The sequence below is a fragment of the Schizosaccharomyces osmophilus genome, chromosome 2, assembly GCF_027921745.1.
Source record: "Schizosaccharomyces osmophilus chromosome 2, complete sequence".
Classification (NCBI taxonomy): Eukaryota; Fungi; Ascomycota; class Schizosaccharomycetes; order Schizosaccharomycetales; family Schizosaccharomycetaceae; genus Schizosaccharomyces; species Schizosaccharomyces osmophilus.
Genome location: NC_079239.1, coordinates 410,825 through 427,302, shown reverse-complemented (window position 1 = coordinate 427,302; position 16,478 = coordinate 410,825). Strand labels below are relative to the sequence as shown.

The window sequence follows — 16,478 nt, the reverse complement described above, 5'->3', positions numbered from 1 at the left end:
TTATAAATTAGGTTTTCCTGTACTATGAATACTATGAAATCTTCTGATCAAACAACGCACTGCTGTTTTTTTCTTGTACTCAGCAGCCTCCTATCATCTGCAATCGTCAAAGTCACTCACTTCTTTTGACTCTTTTTTCTTTTAAGGCTTTCATATACGCCTCAATTTCTTCTCGTAACGCATTATCTAGATTTTTGTTAGTACAACATGTACATCATGCGAAAAACTTACTAGGTGTAACATCTTCCAAAGTCAGAGGAGTGCGATTAAAAGGATCCGTGTTATCACTCAAAAGGTGTGCCTTAATAGTACTTCTATCAATCGACATTCCCGACCTAGGAAGAATCACAGGATCTTTCATAATCGTGAACATTAGCGGATCAAGGAAGTGATCAGGAGCCTCACCCATGTCTTCTTCTTCATTTTCCTCTTCCAACCTAAATTTCTCCACTTTGTTGACGAAATTTGAGATATTTTCAATGTCAAATGAAGACTTCAAGTTGTGTTTTCTAACAATTCCAAGAGCTCTTTCGAAAATTTCCTTGCTGTATGAGCGTCCATCATGAGCAACAGCTTCAACGAAATTGTCTTCATTGCACAAATTTAAGTATACATCCAAGATTGTGGATAATAAAGACTTGGGATCGAATTTATACTTTGTGGGATCTCGCACTTTTAGATTTCTACATCTAGGACCACATAGTGCTTGAAGGTTATAGTTCAACATTGCAGCCAGTCTCTCGACAATTTCCAAAGCACAAAATGCTTTCGGAATTGATGATGTAAACAATCGAAGCATCAAAATTGTTTCGTTACCCAACTGACAATAGACTGAGGCATGACGCTCCGTAGCTACCAAATTCTGCTGAGACTCTTGAACGGTTTGATTTGACTCACCCGTGTTTATAGCTTCATTAACTTTTTCCTGTAAATCGTGAATATCCTTCAACTTCAAAAGAGCCTCGTCTAAAAGGTATGTAGCATCGTTTAACATCAGAGCCACAAATTTCACAAAGAAAGGCAAATTAGTTTTCTGTTCTTGTTCCAATTTTCCAAAGTAAGCCGGTAATTTCCATATAGTACGAAAAACCTCACAAATGTAAAATCTAATATTAAATTTATCATAAAACTGAGTGGACTGACCTGTGGACTCGATTTCGATATAGAAACCCATCAAAGCAGGAATCAGCCATTTGGTAGCAACTTGCGATGTTGACAAAACGTCGATCATCACATCAGGTTGACCACGTTGACTCTGCACTCCGTAAAAAAGAATTTCCACAAGCTTTGCACGCAAATACGGGTTTTTTATATACGATGATTTTGTCAACAAAGTGACGCAAAATTCACACAATGCTTCTGATGGATGAGTACTTAAAGCAGAGGAAGAAGTTTTGAAAAGAGAAAGTACATAATCAGTAATGGCTTCGATAAAATATTCTGGAAGGTTTTTGAAGAGTTCTGGCGCTGTTTCTGAAAAAGGCAGCACAAGAGGCTCCTTTGGGTAATCAGATGCAGCGTTGTTAGCTACGCGCAACAGCCATGCCATGACGAAATTGAGGAAACTGTAAGATCTGGAAGTTTCGGATGACTGAGTGAGCATAATTTCATAGCAATGTACAAAGGATCGATCTAAATCAATTCGTTGATAAAGATGATCAATCTGAGCGGAAAGTCGTCGAGCTAAGAATGTATTTGAGTTCACGGCCTGTTCAGCTTCTAATCGCTCCCTTAATTTCTCTGAGTCTCGGATACTCACAAGTGTTTGCTCTAGAGCCTTAACGGCAGCATTGATGCCGAAATGATGATAAGAGAGATTGATGAAAAAGATGTCAGATATGAAATTATTGGATCCTTCAAAACCACGAGAATAAAATTCTTCAGAAGATTTTTGATCCGCATTAAGCTTTGTTTCCTCTTTGAAGTCAATACGAGGACGTCTGCGTAGGTACTCCGATTGTACTCTGTCTATTTTTGAGAATTTAATGTCCAAAAACGGTTCTGATAGTCTGTTTAAAACATAAGCCAAATTAAGCATACAAGCATCTGAGGTTATATTGAACTGATCAACGTGAAGTGATTGACGTTTGTGATTAACATTTACGACCATTGCAAGAAAATCTAATACTTTTTCGCGAATTTCCTGAGAAGTTCGAATAAGAGCACTGACAATTTGGAAAAGTTGCTCTTGGTAACTAGAAACAACCACTCTCAGAGAACTAATAGAAGATGCGATATCCTGCATAGAGCGATCCTTGGAATTTGAGAAGTAGCGATTTGCAACTTCTTGCGTAAAAACAGTAAGGCTTGAAATTCTTCCCAAGAAAGTTTTATACTCAAGCTCGCCAGGGTTTGTTGAAGGACACCAAGATGGTAATTGAGGAACTAGGGCAGCTACCGGTTTCAAAGAAACCAATTGCAGCAGCACTTGAATAACATTCATCTCAAATGTCTCCACGTTCATACGACTAATTTTTACTGATAATGTTTCCAATACGGGAACGAAGATTTCATCCAAACCTTCATTTTCGTAACGTGCAACAAAATCAACAATAAACTCTAAAGGTATCCCAGGTGATTTTGTAAGTAAATCAGCGAAATTTATGGTAGAACAGTTGAAGGTGTCGGGCAACAATATAGTTATGCCAGCATAACTTACCAAGAGGTATTTTAAGTTCGTAAGGTAATTGGCTTTAAATTGAAGGTGTTCATCCTTCGGCAATCTTTTTAGGACATTATAAATTGAGTTCCAGGAATTTAATAAATATTTAAACGTATCGTCACCAGTTGTCGACAACCTAGTTAATAATGCAGAATCAACATTATCTTCGTTAAATGAACAAGGGTGCCCTTCACTTTCCAAGTCTTTTTTAAATGACTCCAAGTAGTATCTTTCGTTTTGTTCCGATTCCAAAGTTATATTGAGTGTTTGGCTTGTTATGACATGTACCCACTCTTCACGGGAAAATGTCTTTGGCTGTGGACTACTTGAACGAGAAGGCTTTGTATTTACTTGCTTTTTTTCAATAGGAGGTCTAATAGCATCAGGCATATCTTCATCCTGTTTTATATTCGGTTTTTTGGGTTCATGCTCCTCGCTCACCTCGCGGCTTCTATCTGAAACATTATCACCTGAACTTGCGCGTTGTAACTTTGCAAGTCTTTTAAGGCGTATCTATAATTCAATTAGCATAAGTGTTTGACCTTGAACCGTACATTTTCTAGATCACTCATTATTGCTTAAGTCAGTGGAAGACGGTACGAACTACCAAGGCAATAAGTAAGACGTCTGTGACACCGTATAAAGACACTCAGTATTACCCAAAAATAACTTAAATATTTATTTTCTTCTATTATAAAAATGCTCTAACCATTTACTTTCAATTTTTGAAATCCCATTAATAAATGTTCGATCTTCATATTGAACCACTAGAAATAATTTAGTAAATTTTCATGATCAGTAACTTACTTGAAGTAAACATAATCCAAGGTATGCTTTTGTTGTTCATTGTACTTTTCTGATCAACCCAAACTGGTGATCCTGAGATTGTTTTATAAGATCCGTCATCCTGTAAATGTGCCACATTCCGAAAGAATCCTTGTAAAATACATTCTATCATTTTTGAGGAATCCGCATCTGTCAACCTCTTTTCTGAAGAAATGCGAAAGCGTTGCAAGTAGGGAAGGATGTGCTTTCGAATCTCACTAGCATGACTCAAAGTATTATAATTCAAGAAATTTGTCTTGCACCATTTCATATCTTTCTTTCGATTTAAAAACGATTCCAAGACTATTGGTTAGTCACATTGAAGTACAATAAGCTGGATTACCATTTAAACCAGTTAGAATATCACCTTCTTCAGTAATAAATGTTGCATGACAAGCAGTAGCTTCGTGGTGATTACTAGAAGGACGATAGAAGACATCCCCTGCCATCACAACAGATACAATATTTAACATTGCATTAGTACAGTCATAACTAGCAGACGAGAGGAGCTATATAGAGTCAGAAATAATCATTCGGATAGCATTGAAAAAACAATAAACTTACCGCTTTTGATAATCTTGCATCTAAGGGCAACTCCACCATTTGGAACCCAATAGGGTCGGTTAAACTTGAGTGATCATCGATAGCTCCTAAAAAGTACAAATCCTTTAAAAGTCATTAGCAACGTAAAAGTGATATTAGCAGGACGTACCTCTAAAGCCGCAATGATATGTATTGTCGGAGGGGGAATATAAAATGGAAATTGGTATATGTTTCTTAAACCAATCGCTTTTAGGAACAACACAACTGGCAACATATCAGCATGACTTATTTCAGCATCGCTTTCATCTTTTAAGGAATCATAGACATTCTTGGGGAACAACCGAAAACATTTTCCAGGATTGGTCCTTCCTGCCCTTCCAGTTCTTTGAACTGCATTAGATTTTGAAATCGGAACGCGAATTAGTTTTGTAATTCTGCTGTAAGGATTAAAGATTCGGAGCTTGCACAAGCCACAGTCTACAACATAAACAATTCCATCAATGGTCACACTTGCTTCAGCAATGTTTGTAGAAAAAATAACTTTTCTAAATCTCTTTTCGTAGATGTCAAAAACACGTAACTGCTCGTCCAATGTTAGACCCGAATACAAAGGCAATGGTACAAGCATTGGCAAGTCCTCTGGCGTTGTTATAGACAAAGCCTCAATACGTTTTACACAATCATCAATCTCTCTTCGATCTGTGAGAAATACCAAAATATCGCCTGAAGGATACGAGGAATTTATATTCAACACCGTCTCAATTGCCATGTTCACATAGTTTTCCGTAGGATTTTCAAGGTACATCACATCGACGGGAAATAACTTCCCTTCAATTGAAATAATTTTCGTATCAATTTTACCTCTTTCGTAAAAAAAATCATTTAAACTCTGTATGTTCGCGGAAGCACTAGCAAGGATCACTCTCAAATCAGGGCGCTTTAAAAGAATCCTGTAAATTAGCTATATATTTCTTTTCTCTTTTTTAGTTATACCTTTTCAGTATTCCCAAGAGAAGGTCTATATTAACAGTTCGCTCGTGTACTTCGTCGATCATAATAACCGAAAAGCGCTGTAAAAGAGGGTCCGTAAGGATTTCTTTTAGCAGACTGCCATCAGTCATATACTCAATTTTCGTCTCATCGGATACATTGTGCTCAAACTGAATCTTATACCCACACGCTTTCCCAACTTCTGTATTCAGTTCTTCTGAGACGCGAGTTGCAACACTTCTAGCAACCAATCTTCTCGGCTAACGAATTAATAAAAATTCATGTATAATAGAATCAAAAAAAGTGTAGTACCTGTGTACACCCAATTATTTTTCCTTCTTTCGTCCAGCCAGTTTCGTACAAATACTGAGGCAGTTCTAATATTCAGTTAGCAGCTATCATTGAAATTAAAAAAGTATCTCATACGAGTTGTCTTTCCACATCCAGTGTGCCCATGCAAGAGCGTGACTTGGAAGGTCTCAATGGCATACAAAAGTGGTTCTCCTAAAGCACCGTTAGTTCAGTGTTCATCCTTCAAAGTAGATAATTCATACGATATTTAAATATTGGTAATAGCTTTTTCTGAAATGCTAGATTGGTACTGAGAGCAGGTTTAAATGACTGAATGGCGAATTCATCCTCCATACTTTTTCATAGACGTTTGAAACAAGCTACTAACAAAGGTCATATATATGGTTTAAATCAGCTTACTGAAAACCAGCATATATAACTAAACTAAGGAAAGAGAGTGCTATAAACGAAACGAAATATACAATGATTATAGATAAAAAGTATAGAAAAAAAAGTAGGACTAAACAAAAGCAGGTATACAAAATTTATAGGTGAGTTTTAAGTCTATGAACTTACACTTTGGCCTGTAATGCTAAGCTCCAAAGTCCAAAATTTGCGACGCCAAACATTTAATGCTGTGTTATCGAAATTATGCATGTTTTCAAACCACCAACATTTATGCTATAATACGTTTCGTTAGTTAAAAAAACACCTAATTTAATGCCATTTCGGCATGCCATACCCCTGGGGTTCTCCAGAATCGCAGTTGTCTTTCGCATAAATCCGCATTTTCAGCCGTACAGCGTAATGTAGTAACATGGTATGAGGATAAGGACATTCGTTTTGGTTCTTTCACTCTTCGGCTCCATTTTTCATCTTTACCAAACCCGCTGCGTAGAACTAATTAGCTATATTATATACTAAGGTTGTACCTCTGTTCCTACTTACCATTCATTTAGCAGATGAACGAATGCTGACCGTTCCTTCTTATTACCAAAGAAAAGAGATTTCGGAGAAGTCTCAAATATATTATTGTTTTTGTAGTAGAGTTCCAAAAGCTTCTCCTTCACACTTGGGTTCACCCCTTGATGTGTTTTTTTGGATATAACATATATATCGCAGAACTCTACCAACAGAAAGACAAATGTCGTGTCGTTTAAAGGATCTTCTTTAATTTTGTACGGAGAGTAATTGGTGTTTTTGAGGAACAGTCGTAAATATATGTCCAATAACCAACTACAAGCAGCAGGATCAATTAGATGACACTTTAGACAAGTATCAGGAGTACCACCTTCATTTTTTAGTAGAGGGCCAAATCCTTGTATAAATAACATGCCAAGGAGACAGTGTGGTAAGTATAGCAATTCCGATGTATCAATCATAAGCAGCTTTCCTCGAATATTGAAATAAATATGCACAGGAAACGAGTTTAATAGATTGGTAACTTCATCGGTGAAGATATCTTTGGTATTAATTCGATCAATGGGCAATGCCATGTTGCTCCAACAGTTTCTTTCAACTATGTTTTCTTGCAAAGTCCTGTGTAAATTGACGCTTTAAAAAAAAACCATTATTATGGTAAAGCCAAAATAGAATAGAAAAATTATACAGCAATCTGTCTTTCTTCATAGAAAGACAGTAAAAGGTCGTAAGCGACTGTGCGTAGAAGGGAGGGCTTTGTCAATTTGCAGATCAATTTTCTTTCTTTCGTGAATAAAGTGCCTAATGAAAACGATCTTCAATATATATATTAATTTCTTTTCTGTAAAAAAAGTTAAACGCAGTATCCACCAAAGAAGCCTCTTTTGAAAGGGCTTTACCTAATCCTATTTCAACTATAACAATACAGTAATACATTTTTTTCGTTAAACATACAGAAATGCGATCTATAATAAGGGGTTGGAAGCGTCTTTTTCTTCCTTGGGAACAAAAATACCCATAGAACCTATTAATACTGGAATGTCAATTCGTGCAGCATTTGGAGAGTAAACAACTCTTAGCGTCCTTCTCGCCTTCACAGTTGCACTGTCGGCACGCTTGATGAGAGCCAATCTCGTGTTGACATTATTCGTCCAAACAAGACCCAAGGAAGGTATCTTAGGATTTGGATCTAAATCGTCCCATCCATTAAACCATTGTGACTGATAGTCCAAACTAAATAACCCAATTGCGTCGTAGTCCCGCGTTAGCCGATCACTCACTTGATTTGCAATAACGACAGCAGCTTCATACCGCCGGCTAAGATCTCGAAGTATAGATGCAAGCTTTCCCAATTGATTTCCTCTGGTCGCAATATTATTTAAATCCGTATAATGACTTTTCGACCGATTATACCTCAATTCAGCACGGTAATTAGCAGCGACACTATCTAGCACAACTAGCCCTATACTGTCTCGTTCAAAAAGAATGGGAAGCTGGTATTGAATAATGTGTTCTTGCGACTCCAAATCTGGACAGAGAATGGTATATACTCTGTCACCAGGGTTTCGAATAAATACGTCGCTTTCTTCAGCTTCTGGAAATCGGTCTGGTAGATACTTTGCTAGTTCGAATAGACGTTTTGTTTCTAGTCCGGATTCGGTAGATATAAACACAGCCGCTTTATTTAATCCACCAAAAGCTCTAGGAAGTTGGACCATTATACACAGCTGCATGCATAGTTGAGACTTCCCAGAACCACTTTCGCCGCAAATTTCAGTCAATTGACCAACTGGTATTCCACCCCGAAGCTTCTGATCCAAGACAGGGTCTCCCGTAGTTAAAAAGGATTGGACAATTTGTGAAGCAACCTTTCTCTTGGGCCGCAATAAGAGTGAAACCTGTTGTATGATTTGAATGAGCTCATCTTTTTTACAGTTCGTCCGCTTCTCCAAATCCGAGACATCAATAGTTAAGAGATCAATGGTGTTTACATCTGCTAAACAGTGAATACTTGTTAGCCACTCTTTACTGCTTTATGCCAGAAAAACGTACTTTACGACATACCATTATCAAAAGCTGCAGCATGTTTTTCGTCAAAATGAAAATTTGCAACATAGTTTGAAATATCCATCCATTTATTTTCAGAAACTATCAGTTCGAGAATTGAATTTACGAATATGGAAAAAAGTAGCCAAACTTAAAATATTCGTGTCTCTTTCTCTTTCTTGCTGAAAAAAATAAAAAAAAAGGATAAAAGGTATCGACTTTATAATACTAAAGGGTAAATTGCGTTTTACAAATGTTTGTAAATGCGACGCGAACACTGGCTTTTCGACTTTGGTGGTGAAATGTTGGAGTAGTAAACAAAAGTAAACGAACCATATAGACTGCTAAAAAACAATGAATTCACAAAGAATATGTCTATGAGACCAAAACCATTTCATCAGTACAGTAGCAACCTCCTCATTTTAAGCTTTTGTAGCATTGCCTAGTAGACGTTTACCATGCTGCCAACAAGGATGACCATGCAGTAACCTGGCTCATTAACAAAGACGGCATGGCCTTCTTTAAGATCATTTCGTAGCCGGAAAACAAGGTGCTTACGCTCTTCTACTCGCACATGGAAGAAATCTATCTTCGCTACAGACGAAAACACCAAATGCTACGGATCCCATGCTCAACCAAAGCGCCATAAGGATGTGCTAACAAGCTTCATTACACGAAAATAATACAGACACCATCAACAATACACCTCCGTTTTAAGACAGAATCTTACTAACTTGTTTTAAGCTTGCCTTGAGAAGTAGCAATTTTAAGTAACGTTTCTTCTTAAGGTGTAGGGACACTTGACAACTAAATTTCAGCATACGAATCCAACATTGAATTTTTTGAATCTTTTATTATTTATTTATTTATTACATTGAGTATATTGCTGCATATATTATAGGTTTGTGCCTTCGCTCTATAGAATTTCTAAAAGCACGATTCATACTACAACTCGAAAGTATTCTCGCTGAAGTCGCTGATGAAGTCTTAATGAAAAAAAGAACAATTTTAGGATCATCCAATGTATCAAGTTAACAGGAAAAGAGCAAACAAAGAGCTCGACAGACATCCACATTGTATATACGGTACACCGGTCAACCTAGAGGCGTATCTGGATGGTCATGATTTACCCGTCTGGAAACAGACAGCAAGGGATGAAAGAAATAGAAAACGTTTTCATGGTGCATTCACAGGTGGTTTCTCGGCAGGGTACTTTAATTCAGTGGGATCCAAAGAAGGATGGCAGCCAAAGGCTTGGTCAAGTTCCAAGAAAGATCGTGGTACAAAGACCGGTCTTTCTTTAGATGATATTATGGATGAAGAAGATAAAAATGATCAGGAAATGTCCAAGGTTTACAGTATCCAAAATGACACTTTAGAACGATCCATTCCTCTCGATGATCCGTTACTAAGAGAACTTGGACCAAAGCAATCTTCCATTGGTGAAAAGATATTAAGAAACTTTGGTTGGAACGGGAGGGATTTTGTGATTTCTCCAACTAAGGATTTTTATGAGCGAGAAGATTCAGCTAAGTACAACATTCATGGGCTTGGATATCAGCAAGACGAAACGATTCATCAACAGAAATCTTTGAATAAAAATGTGAAAAAAAAACCAGAAAACCAAGCTTTTGGCTTAGGTGTTGCGATAGACGATAATGAAGAAGATGAAGACCCATACAACATTGGGCCAGCGAAATCTCGATTTGATAAGAGTATTAGTTTGAAAAAGAAAAACCCTTTGTCTATACCTACCATTGGAAAACATACTTTTGTTTCGAAGAAAAGTAGAGTAAAAACAAATCCTTCACCTTCAGCCACCTGTATGGATGGTTTACCCGTTCTTGCTGGCTTCGTTGTAGTCTATTCTCCGGAGAATTTTACCAATCAATGGTTTCCCCCACCAGAAATTCCTGAAGGTTGGATATCACGATTCTCATCACCCGCAGATTCCCCTCCTCAGACATCCTCATTTAACAAAAGCACTAATTCTCGTGAGCGTTCTGAGGCGCTTTTCGGATCTGTGGAAAATAAACCGGATTCTCAGGGTAACCCATCACATACTGGTCTGTCTGATGAACAAGAATGGAGGATAATTGATATAGACACAGCCAAACATGCTCTTTCCAGAAAAGATAATCCATATACTGACGAACGAGCCGGGATGTACGAAATCTTCTTAAATGCTCATGTTCAAGGTATGCCTAAGCTTTTAACAGAAATGCGTACTCATTACCTCTCCGAGTTTGCTCAAACCGCGTCTTTGTATCGTCCAATGTCCAGGAATTTATCCATGCGTTTTACTTCTTCTTCAGGTGATAATTCAGCTAATGCTACAGCGATCTCGGAATCTACTGATCAGGCTTCAAATATTTCCTCTACATTGAGCAGACCACGACAAATATCAGATTTCTATCCAAGCCGCTTGCTTTGTAAACGTTTTCATATCCGTCCTCCCGAGGTGAAACTTGATACTTCTGTACTTTCAAGTGAACAGCCCTCTACCGAACCTTCATATGACAGTTTACCAAATGTGATAGATAAAGATCTAACTAGTCGTCCAGTTCAGGTTAAAGTATCTCCTGAAAGCCTTTTCAATGCAATATTTGGTGATGATTGATTGCACTTATGTTGTACAATGGTTAAGCACACATATATTTTCCATATCTAGCGTATATAGCCATGCATAAAAGTCTTCTACTTTTTTCTTTTCTTTTCTAGTTTAAATTTTTTATTGAAGTACATAATAAAGTTCATTGAGTTTGGTTGTTTGCAAAAGAACGTTCGTCTAATACTAATTCGCGAATCCTATATTTGACTCCTCTAAGCAACTGCCATATACGTGTTAGGTGTTTTCCATTTGATAGGACATTTCGTTAAATCGAGTATTTAGCAAGTATGAAAAGTTCAGAATTAGGGTGTTTAGAAAGCGGCGATCTTCGAATTTCTGGTGAGCTTATTTGTAAAATATGTCAGGATTTGTATAATTCTGGCTGGGTAACTGGCACTGGGTAAGTGAATTGAATCCATTTACAAACTAACGGTTAATAGAGGAGGAATTACTATCCGTTCGGGGTACGAACTACTTAGAGAAAGCCTATTTTTAACTGTTGCAGAGATGCAATTGTCATTGCTCCATCTGGCGTTCAAAAAGAAAGGATGCAATTAGAACATCTATTTGTTATGTCATTGAAGTATGAATGCATTTTTTATTAGAGATTGGGGAGTGTTAACGGAACGTAGAACTCGTGAATACCTTCATAAGCCTTTGCAAGCTCTCAAGCCTTCTCAATGTACCCCTTTATTTCTGGCAGCTTATACGTATGTACATTTTTGTTTTCCTTTTTTGATAAATAAGTAACCTATGAAGCTGTCGCGATGCTTATGCATGTATTCATACCCACTCTCAAGAAGCTATCTTACTATCTGAAGTATTTCCTAATTCAGATTATTTTTCAGCTTCCGGTTTTGAAGTACTTCGACATATTCCCCGTGGAAGCAAGAGAAATGGGTTTTATTCTGTGACAGACGCCGTTAAAATTCCTTGTATGGATTCATGTAACTATGACTGAATTGCTAACAGCAAATATAGTTATCAACAATACGGCTCATGAAAGCGATCTTCACGACAGTTTAAAAGCAGCTATCCTAGCTTATCCAGAGGCATGCGCCGTTATTGTAAGGGATCATGGCATTTATTGCTGGGGTGACACTTGGCAAGATACTAAAATGAACACAGAGGCTGTGGAATACTTATTCCAAGCATACTTGAGGAGCAGGAAAATTGAATATTGACAGAATAGCTCGTTGATTTTGAGTAACACAGCTTCTAGCTCTTGTAATATAATAAATACTTCACTTATTCATCTTCGTTATATTAACTCGTTCATCCTTCGGTTTTAGTTTTTAAAATCATACAATTAAATATCAAAATAATATTAGATAAGTTTTCTTTTCTTCCGCTTCCATTTTTCTTCATACGTTTTGTACCGTTGTATCTCTTTAATAGAACAACTCTTAAACTTCGTTTGAAGAGCCGATATTTGAAAGCCAAGTAAAGACTTATTACCAACTTTGAAGGAATTTTTGACTTTGGAGACTATGGCTGATTTTTTTAGATTTATGGAAGATCCATTGGCATGATAAACAGTACTTCGATAATCCGCTAAGTATCTTCTCAGGTTGATTTCAGACGTAGGTGTTCTAAGATTGCTTTTCATATCCTCAAACGCATCATCGACAATTGAAGGTAATTGGCGTCTTGGTTGTGAACCGGGAGGTTCAACTCGTAATTCATCTTGTTTAACCATCTCAGTTAAACCAACAAAGGACTGATGATGAAGTGTGTTTAATTTCTGAAATCTGATTGTTGGATTACAAGCGGGGGGAAGTAAACGAGGAACATCGCTTTTTAGTCTTAGTTTTTGCCCATTTTCAATTACTTTTTGAACTCTTTTATATGAAGCCTTCGCTCTTTCCCATTTCAAATCCTCATAATTTTTGGTCACAAGGATATAGACCTTTCCATCTTTTTTACGACCAGTCCTTCCCATTCTTTGAATCATACGAATAGGTGAGCTAGAAGTATCGTAGCAAACGATCATATCTGTATCCCCAATATCCAAGCCCTCTTCACCAATGCAAGTAGCAACTAAAACGTTAATAACACCGGATTTAAATTGACAAATAATTTCTTTCTGGATATTTTGACTCATTCCCGCAGACACCATAGAATTCGCTTGGCCAACGAACAGAGAAGTTCTTATAAGAGGCTTCTCGTTTGAAAAGGCTTTCAGTATTTGTTCAGCCGTATTACGATATTCTGTAAAAACCATAACTCTAGAATTGCTGGTCTGCTGAATCGCGTGCTGAAAGTGTTCTCTTAGAATGTCAGAAAGGTGCGTAATTTTCGGATGATTCGTAAAACGGTCATTAGCAATGATACTTTGCAAATGATTTAAATAAAATACGAATGGATTGCTTGAAAATAAATGATATAGCTCTCCAGTCTTTTTTTCCTCTGTTGCTGTCCGTATCTCATGAAGCTTCTGGTAAAATTGAATGATACCATGACAGTCTAGCAGATACATAGCATGAGCACAAGTAATGAGCAATTTGAAGTACCCAAATATTTTCAATTTTTCTTTATCTTGGTTATCCTTTTCTCTAAAAGAATATCTCCTTAAAGCCAGCAAAAGAACGTAGGCTTTCAAATTTCTAAGATCACAAGTAGACGGAATTACTTTCTTTTTTCGAAGACAGTCAAAATATGGAAAGTACATATCTGCAAAATCGGCTTTCAAGTATTGCATGTCACGAGTAAGTTCAACTTTGACAACTTGGATATTCTTATGGAAAACATACGGCCGAATGTCCACACTTTCCTCGTTACGAACAATAACTTTTGATATATGCAAGCAGTCAATGACCTTTTGTACAGCTGCGGTTGTAGAACCAGGAGTTGCGGTTAAAGCTAAAACTCGAAAGTGAGTATTATACTTGAGAATAGCTCGAATGACTTGGGCATAAGGATGACTGCCTGTAGCCTTGTGCGCCTCATCAATGACCAAGCAAACTATGCTTGTCGCTTCGATCAAACCAGATTGTAAATCATTATTTAGAGTTTGCGGAGTCATGAAGAAAATACGTTTCGCGTGGTACTCTTTAAGTCGAGTCTCTACCGAGATATTTCCATTCAATTCAGATGTATTATGTGCCGGTACTCCCGTAATTTCAACAACGGCAGTTCGCTGCTGTTGCAAAAGAGGCTTTGTAGGTGCAAGAAATATCACTCTTCCGGTAGGAAACCAGCGGTAAAAATTAAGCATCACGACAGCTGAAATGAATGTTTTCCCTAGGCCTGTGGGTAATGCTAACAAAAGGTTGTGGTAAAAAGCTGTTTCGCAAAAGCACCTTTGGTATTCACGAAATTCATCCATTTCGGGATAAACCCAGTCATTCAAAGCTTCCATATCTCTTTCCCAATAGTTCTCTTGTTCATATTCTGTTACTAATCTTGGTGTGAAGGTCAAATCCCGTGCTATTTTGCCTTCCAATGTCGGTTGAATGCTTTGTTTCGAATTTTCGTTAAAATGTTCTTGCAATACTGGCGATTCGGTGTTAGGTACCTTTGAAGCGGCTGGAGAAGTAAAAGAGGAATTCTCAAGTTCTGTCAATAAGGAAGTCGCTGCTTCTTCCCAACTTATGTCTGCATCCCCATCTGATAATACTTCATTTGAATTTAAGTGATCCTTTGGGTCACTTTGGATAGGCATTTATACTTGAAATGGTAAAAAAAGGCCAGAAAAAACGAGCTTGTACGTGAGTAAAAAATATGTCGATATAATTGTTTACAGAAAAAAAAAAAAAAAAGATTGACCGGGTTCAAAAGAGCGCTGAAGTGTTCTGTTTGAAAAGATTCTTGATATCAAAAGATATCCGAGAAAATTATATCGCCATGGTTAAATTTGGAAATTACTGTTTGTTGGTTACAAGTCACCCGTCAACAATAGCTTGCTTCAGAGGATTCAGGTTTCGTGGAACAGCTCTTCTTTCGTTTATTTCACAAAAGTCTCCGTAAAAATCCTGTAATACGCGTAAAATCTCGTAGAAAATCCAGAAATCCTAGAAACAAGTTTAGGAGAATAGCGATAAAGCTTTTCCAGTTAATATTCTTTCGGATGAATTAATCTTTATTTCTATTAAAGCAAGACTTCAGTTTTCAAACGAATGAACATAAGTCGACTTTGAGGTAAGTGGTAATAATTAACTTACAGCTAAGCGATAGTACGTGAATGTACAATTTTCTACTACCACTACCTTAGTCCGAGACGTTGAAATAACAAAATATCTATTAGTCAAGGGAATTTGTTTGTTAAGGGAATAATTAAATGCATATTAATTTCTGGTCGATTTAAAGTCAGTCAATAGCACGATGGATTCAGAAGAAATTCGATCTGCCAAGGCTTCCTTGGAAAAAGCCATTCAATCCAAGAATACGGAGGTAATTTTTCTTTTACATCTATTTTTTGATTGAATACTTTATTAATTTTCGGATAGACAATGCTCGACATCATGAACCGTTTAAGAACAGGTGTTGTTGCTACGGAGGAATTATTAAAGGTAATTTGAATTGAATTGAGAATTAATTCTCTTTAGAAAAAGAATTTCTTCCTAAAGCGAAATATTTCCTTCATATTTCCTTGTTGTTTTCTGAGGAATTGCTTTTGCGCAAGACAAAAACTAACGGGAATTTAGGAAACCAGACTTGGTTTGGTAATAGGAAAACTTAGGTCTTATCCGAATGAAAAAGTTAATGAATGCGCTCGCGAAATCGTAAAAAAGTGGAAAACCGATGTGAGCAGGGGTAGACCATTGAAAAATACAGCCACTGGTGGTACCAATGGGGCTTCTCCAGCTTCCAAAGGCGCAGGCGTTGCGACTCCTATTCAAAAACAAACACAGAATCAATCATCAGGTGGACAGCGTACTTTCAAAACGGACAAGGTCAATGTGAATTTAACAGACGATAAAATTCGCAATAATTGCGTTGGCCTTATTTACAATGCTTTGGCATTAGACACGGACGCTGATTCTTCTCTGATTTTAAAGCGTTCTGTTGAAATTGATGCACAGGTTTTAGCTCGTGCTTCTGGAAATACAGGGTCTGAGTATCGTAATCGGATGCGATCACTCTATATGAATCTAAAAGATAAAAGTAACCCGAAACTTCGTGCTTCGGTCATATCTGAAGATATAAATGCTCAACGTCTAAGCAACATGAACTCCGCAGAACTTGCTTCTGAAGACCGTCGTAAAGAAGATGCTAAGCTTGAGCAGGAAAATCTGTTTCATGCTCAAGGTGCTAAACCTCAAAAGGCTATCACAGACTTGTTTACATGCGGAAAATGTAGGCAAAAGAAGGTTTCCTATTATCAAATGCAAACTAGATCTGCAGATGAACCTATGACAACGTTTTGTGAATGTGTCGTTTGTGGCAACCGGTGGAAGTTTTCATAGTTTTCTTGGTACGGTAAATAAATTTTTAAAAAGAAGCCAGAGCCTCATTAGTGTTTGTTAGAATAATACTATAGCTAAATATGTTTCATGTGGGTGTTCTTGAAATGACTTTCAATACGTAGTCCGTTTCCTCTAAATCTCTTCACACAAAGTTATCCTTGCTAAAATATGCTTTTCTTGA

The 16,478-nt window shown here is 37.2% G+C and overlaps 8 protein-coding genes across 8 annotated transcripts; 3 read left to right on the top strand and 5 right to left on the bottom strand.

Moving 5' to 3' along the window:
• Positions 1 to 112: 112 nt before the first annotated feature.
• On the bottom strand, positions 113 to 3,234 carry ufd2 (ubiquitin-protein ligase E4 Ufd2; the record flags this gene model as incomplete). The annotated part of the gene is made up of 3 exons (XM_056181495.1): positions 113 to 186; positions 232 to 3,175; positions 3,217 to 3,234. 3 exons carry the CDS (start codon positions 3,232 to 3,234, stop codon positions 113 to 115), a joined length of 3,036 nt encoding a protein of 1,011 aa, XP_056038343.1.
• A 106-nt stretch (positions 3,235 to 3,340) lies between these two features.
• On the bottom strand, positions 3,341 to 5,665 carry SOMG_02703 (ATP-dependent RNA helicase, spliceosomal Dhx35; the record flags this gene model as incomplete). The annotated part of the gene is made up of 9 exons (XM_056181494.1): positions 3,341 to 3,429; positions 3,470 to 3,790; positions 3,831 to 3,996; positions 4,052 to 4,153; positions 4,200 to 4,980; positions 5,024 to 5,280; positions 5,333 to 5,397; positions 5,447 to 5,524; positions 5,575 to 5,665. 9 exons carry the CDS (start codon positions 5,663 to 5,665, stop codon positions 3,341 to 3,343), a joined length of 1,950 nt encoding a protein of 649 aa, XP_056038350.1.
• Positions 5,666 to 5,875: 210 nt separating this feature from the next.
• whi2 (G-patch RNA-binding protein, involved in splicing) lies at positions 5,876 to 6,807 on the bottom strand (the record flags this gene model as incomplete). Its single annotated transcript, XM_056181493.1, has 3 exons — positions 5,876 to 5,992; positions 6,054 to 6,201; positions 6,260 to 6,807. The coding sequence occupies 3 exons, from the start codon at positions 6,805 to 6,807 to the stop codon at positions 5,876 to 5,878; spliced, it is 813 nt and encodes a 270-aa protein (XP_056038349.1).
• Positions 6,808 to 7,197: 390 nt separating this feature from the next.
• Positions 7,198 to 8,363, bottom strand: rad57 (DNA recombination mediator, RecA family ATPase Rad57/Rhp57; the record flags this gene model as incomplete). Its single annotated transcript, XM_056181492.1, has 2 exons — positions 7,198 to 8,228; positions 8,297 to 8,363. 2 exons carry the CDS (start codon positions 8,361 to 8,363, stop codon positions 7,198 to 7,200), a joined length of 1,098 nt encoding a protein of 365 aa, XP_056038348.1.
• Positions 8,364 to 9,299: 936 nt separating this feature from the next.
• Positions 9,300 to 10,898, top strand: gpl1 (G-patch RNA-binding protein, involved in splicing Gpl1; the record flags this gene model as incomplete). The annotated part of the gene is made up of 1 exon (XM_056181491.1): positions 9,300 to 10,898. One exon carries the CDS (start codon positions 9,300 to 9,302, stop codon positions 10,896 to 10,898), a length of 1,599 nt encoding a protein of 532 aa, XP_056038347.1.
• Positions 10,899 to 11,176: 278 nt separating this feature from the next.
• Positions 11,177 to 12,073, top strand: mde1 (5'-methylthioribulose-1-phosphate dehydratase, adducin Mde1; the record flags this gene model as incomplete). The annotated part of the gene is made up of 6 exons (XM_056181490.1): positions 11,177 to 11,289; positions 11,330 to 11,353; positions 11,395 to 11,472; positions 11,522 to 11,599; positions 11,649 to 11,824; positions 11,871 to 12,073. The coding sequence occupies 6 exons, from the start codon at positions 11,177 to 11,179 to the stop codon at positions 12,071 to 12,073; spliced, it is 672 nt and encodes a 223-aa protein (XP_056037517.1).
• Positions 12,074 to 12,216: 143 nt separating this feature from the next.
• Positions 12,217 to 14,553, bottom strand: fml2 (ATP-dependent 3' to 5' DNA helicase; the record flags this gene model as incomplete). The annotated part of the gene is made up of 1 exon (XM_056181489.1): positions 12,217 to 14,553. The coding sequence occupies one exon, from the start codon at positions 14,551 to 14,553 to the stop codon at positions 12,217 to 12,219; it is 2,337 nt and encodes a 778-aa protein (XP_056037516.1).
• Positions 14,554 to 15,212: 659 nt separating this feature from the next.
• On the top strand, positions 15,213 to 16,297 carry tfs1 (general transcription elongation factor TFIIS; the record flags this gene model as incomplete). Its single annotated transcript, XM_056181488.1, has 3 exons — positions 15,213 to 15,281; positions 15,338 to 15,400; positions 15,536 to 16,297. 3 exons carry the CDS (start codon positions 15,213 to 15,215, stop codon positions 16,295 to 16,297), a joined length of 894 nt encoding a protein of 297 aa, XP_056037518.1.
• Between the last annotated feature and the right edge of the window lie 181 nt (positions 16,298 to 16,478).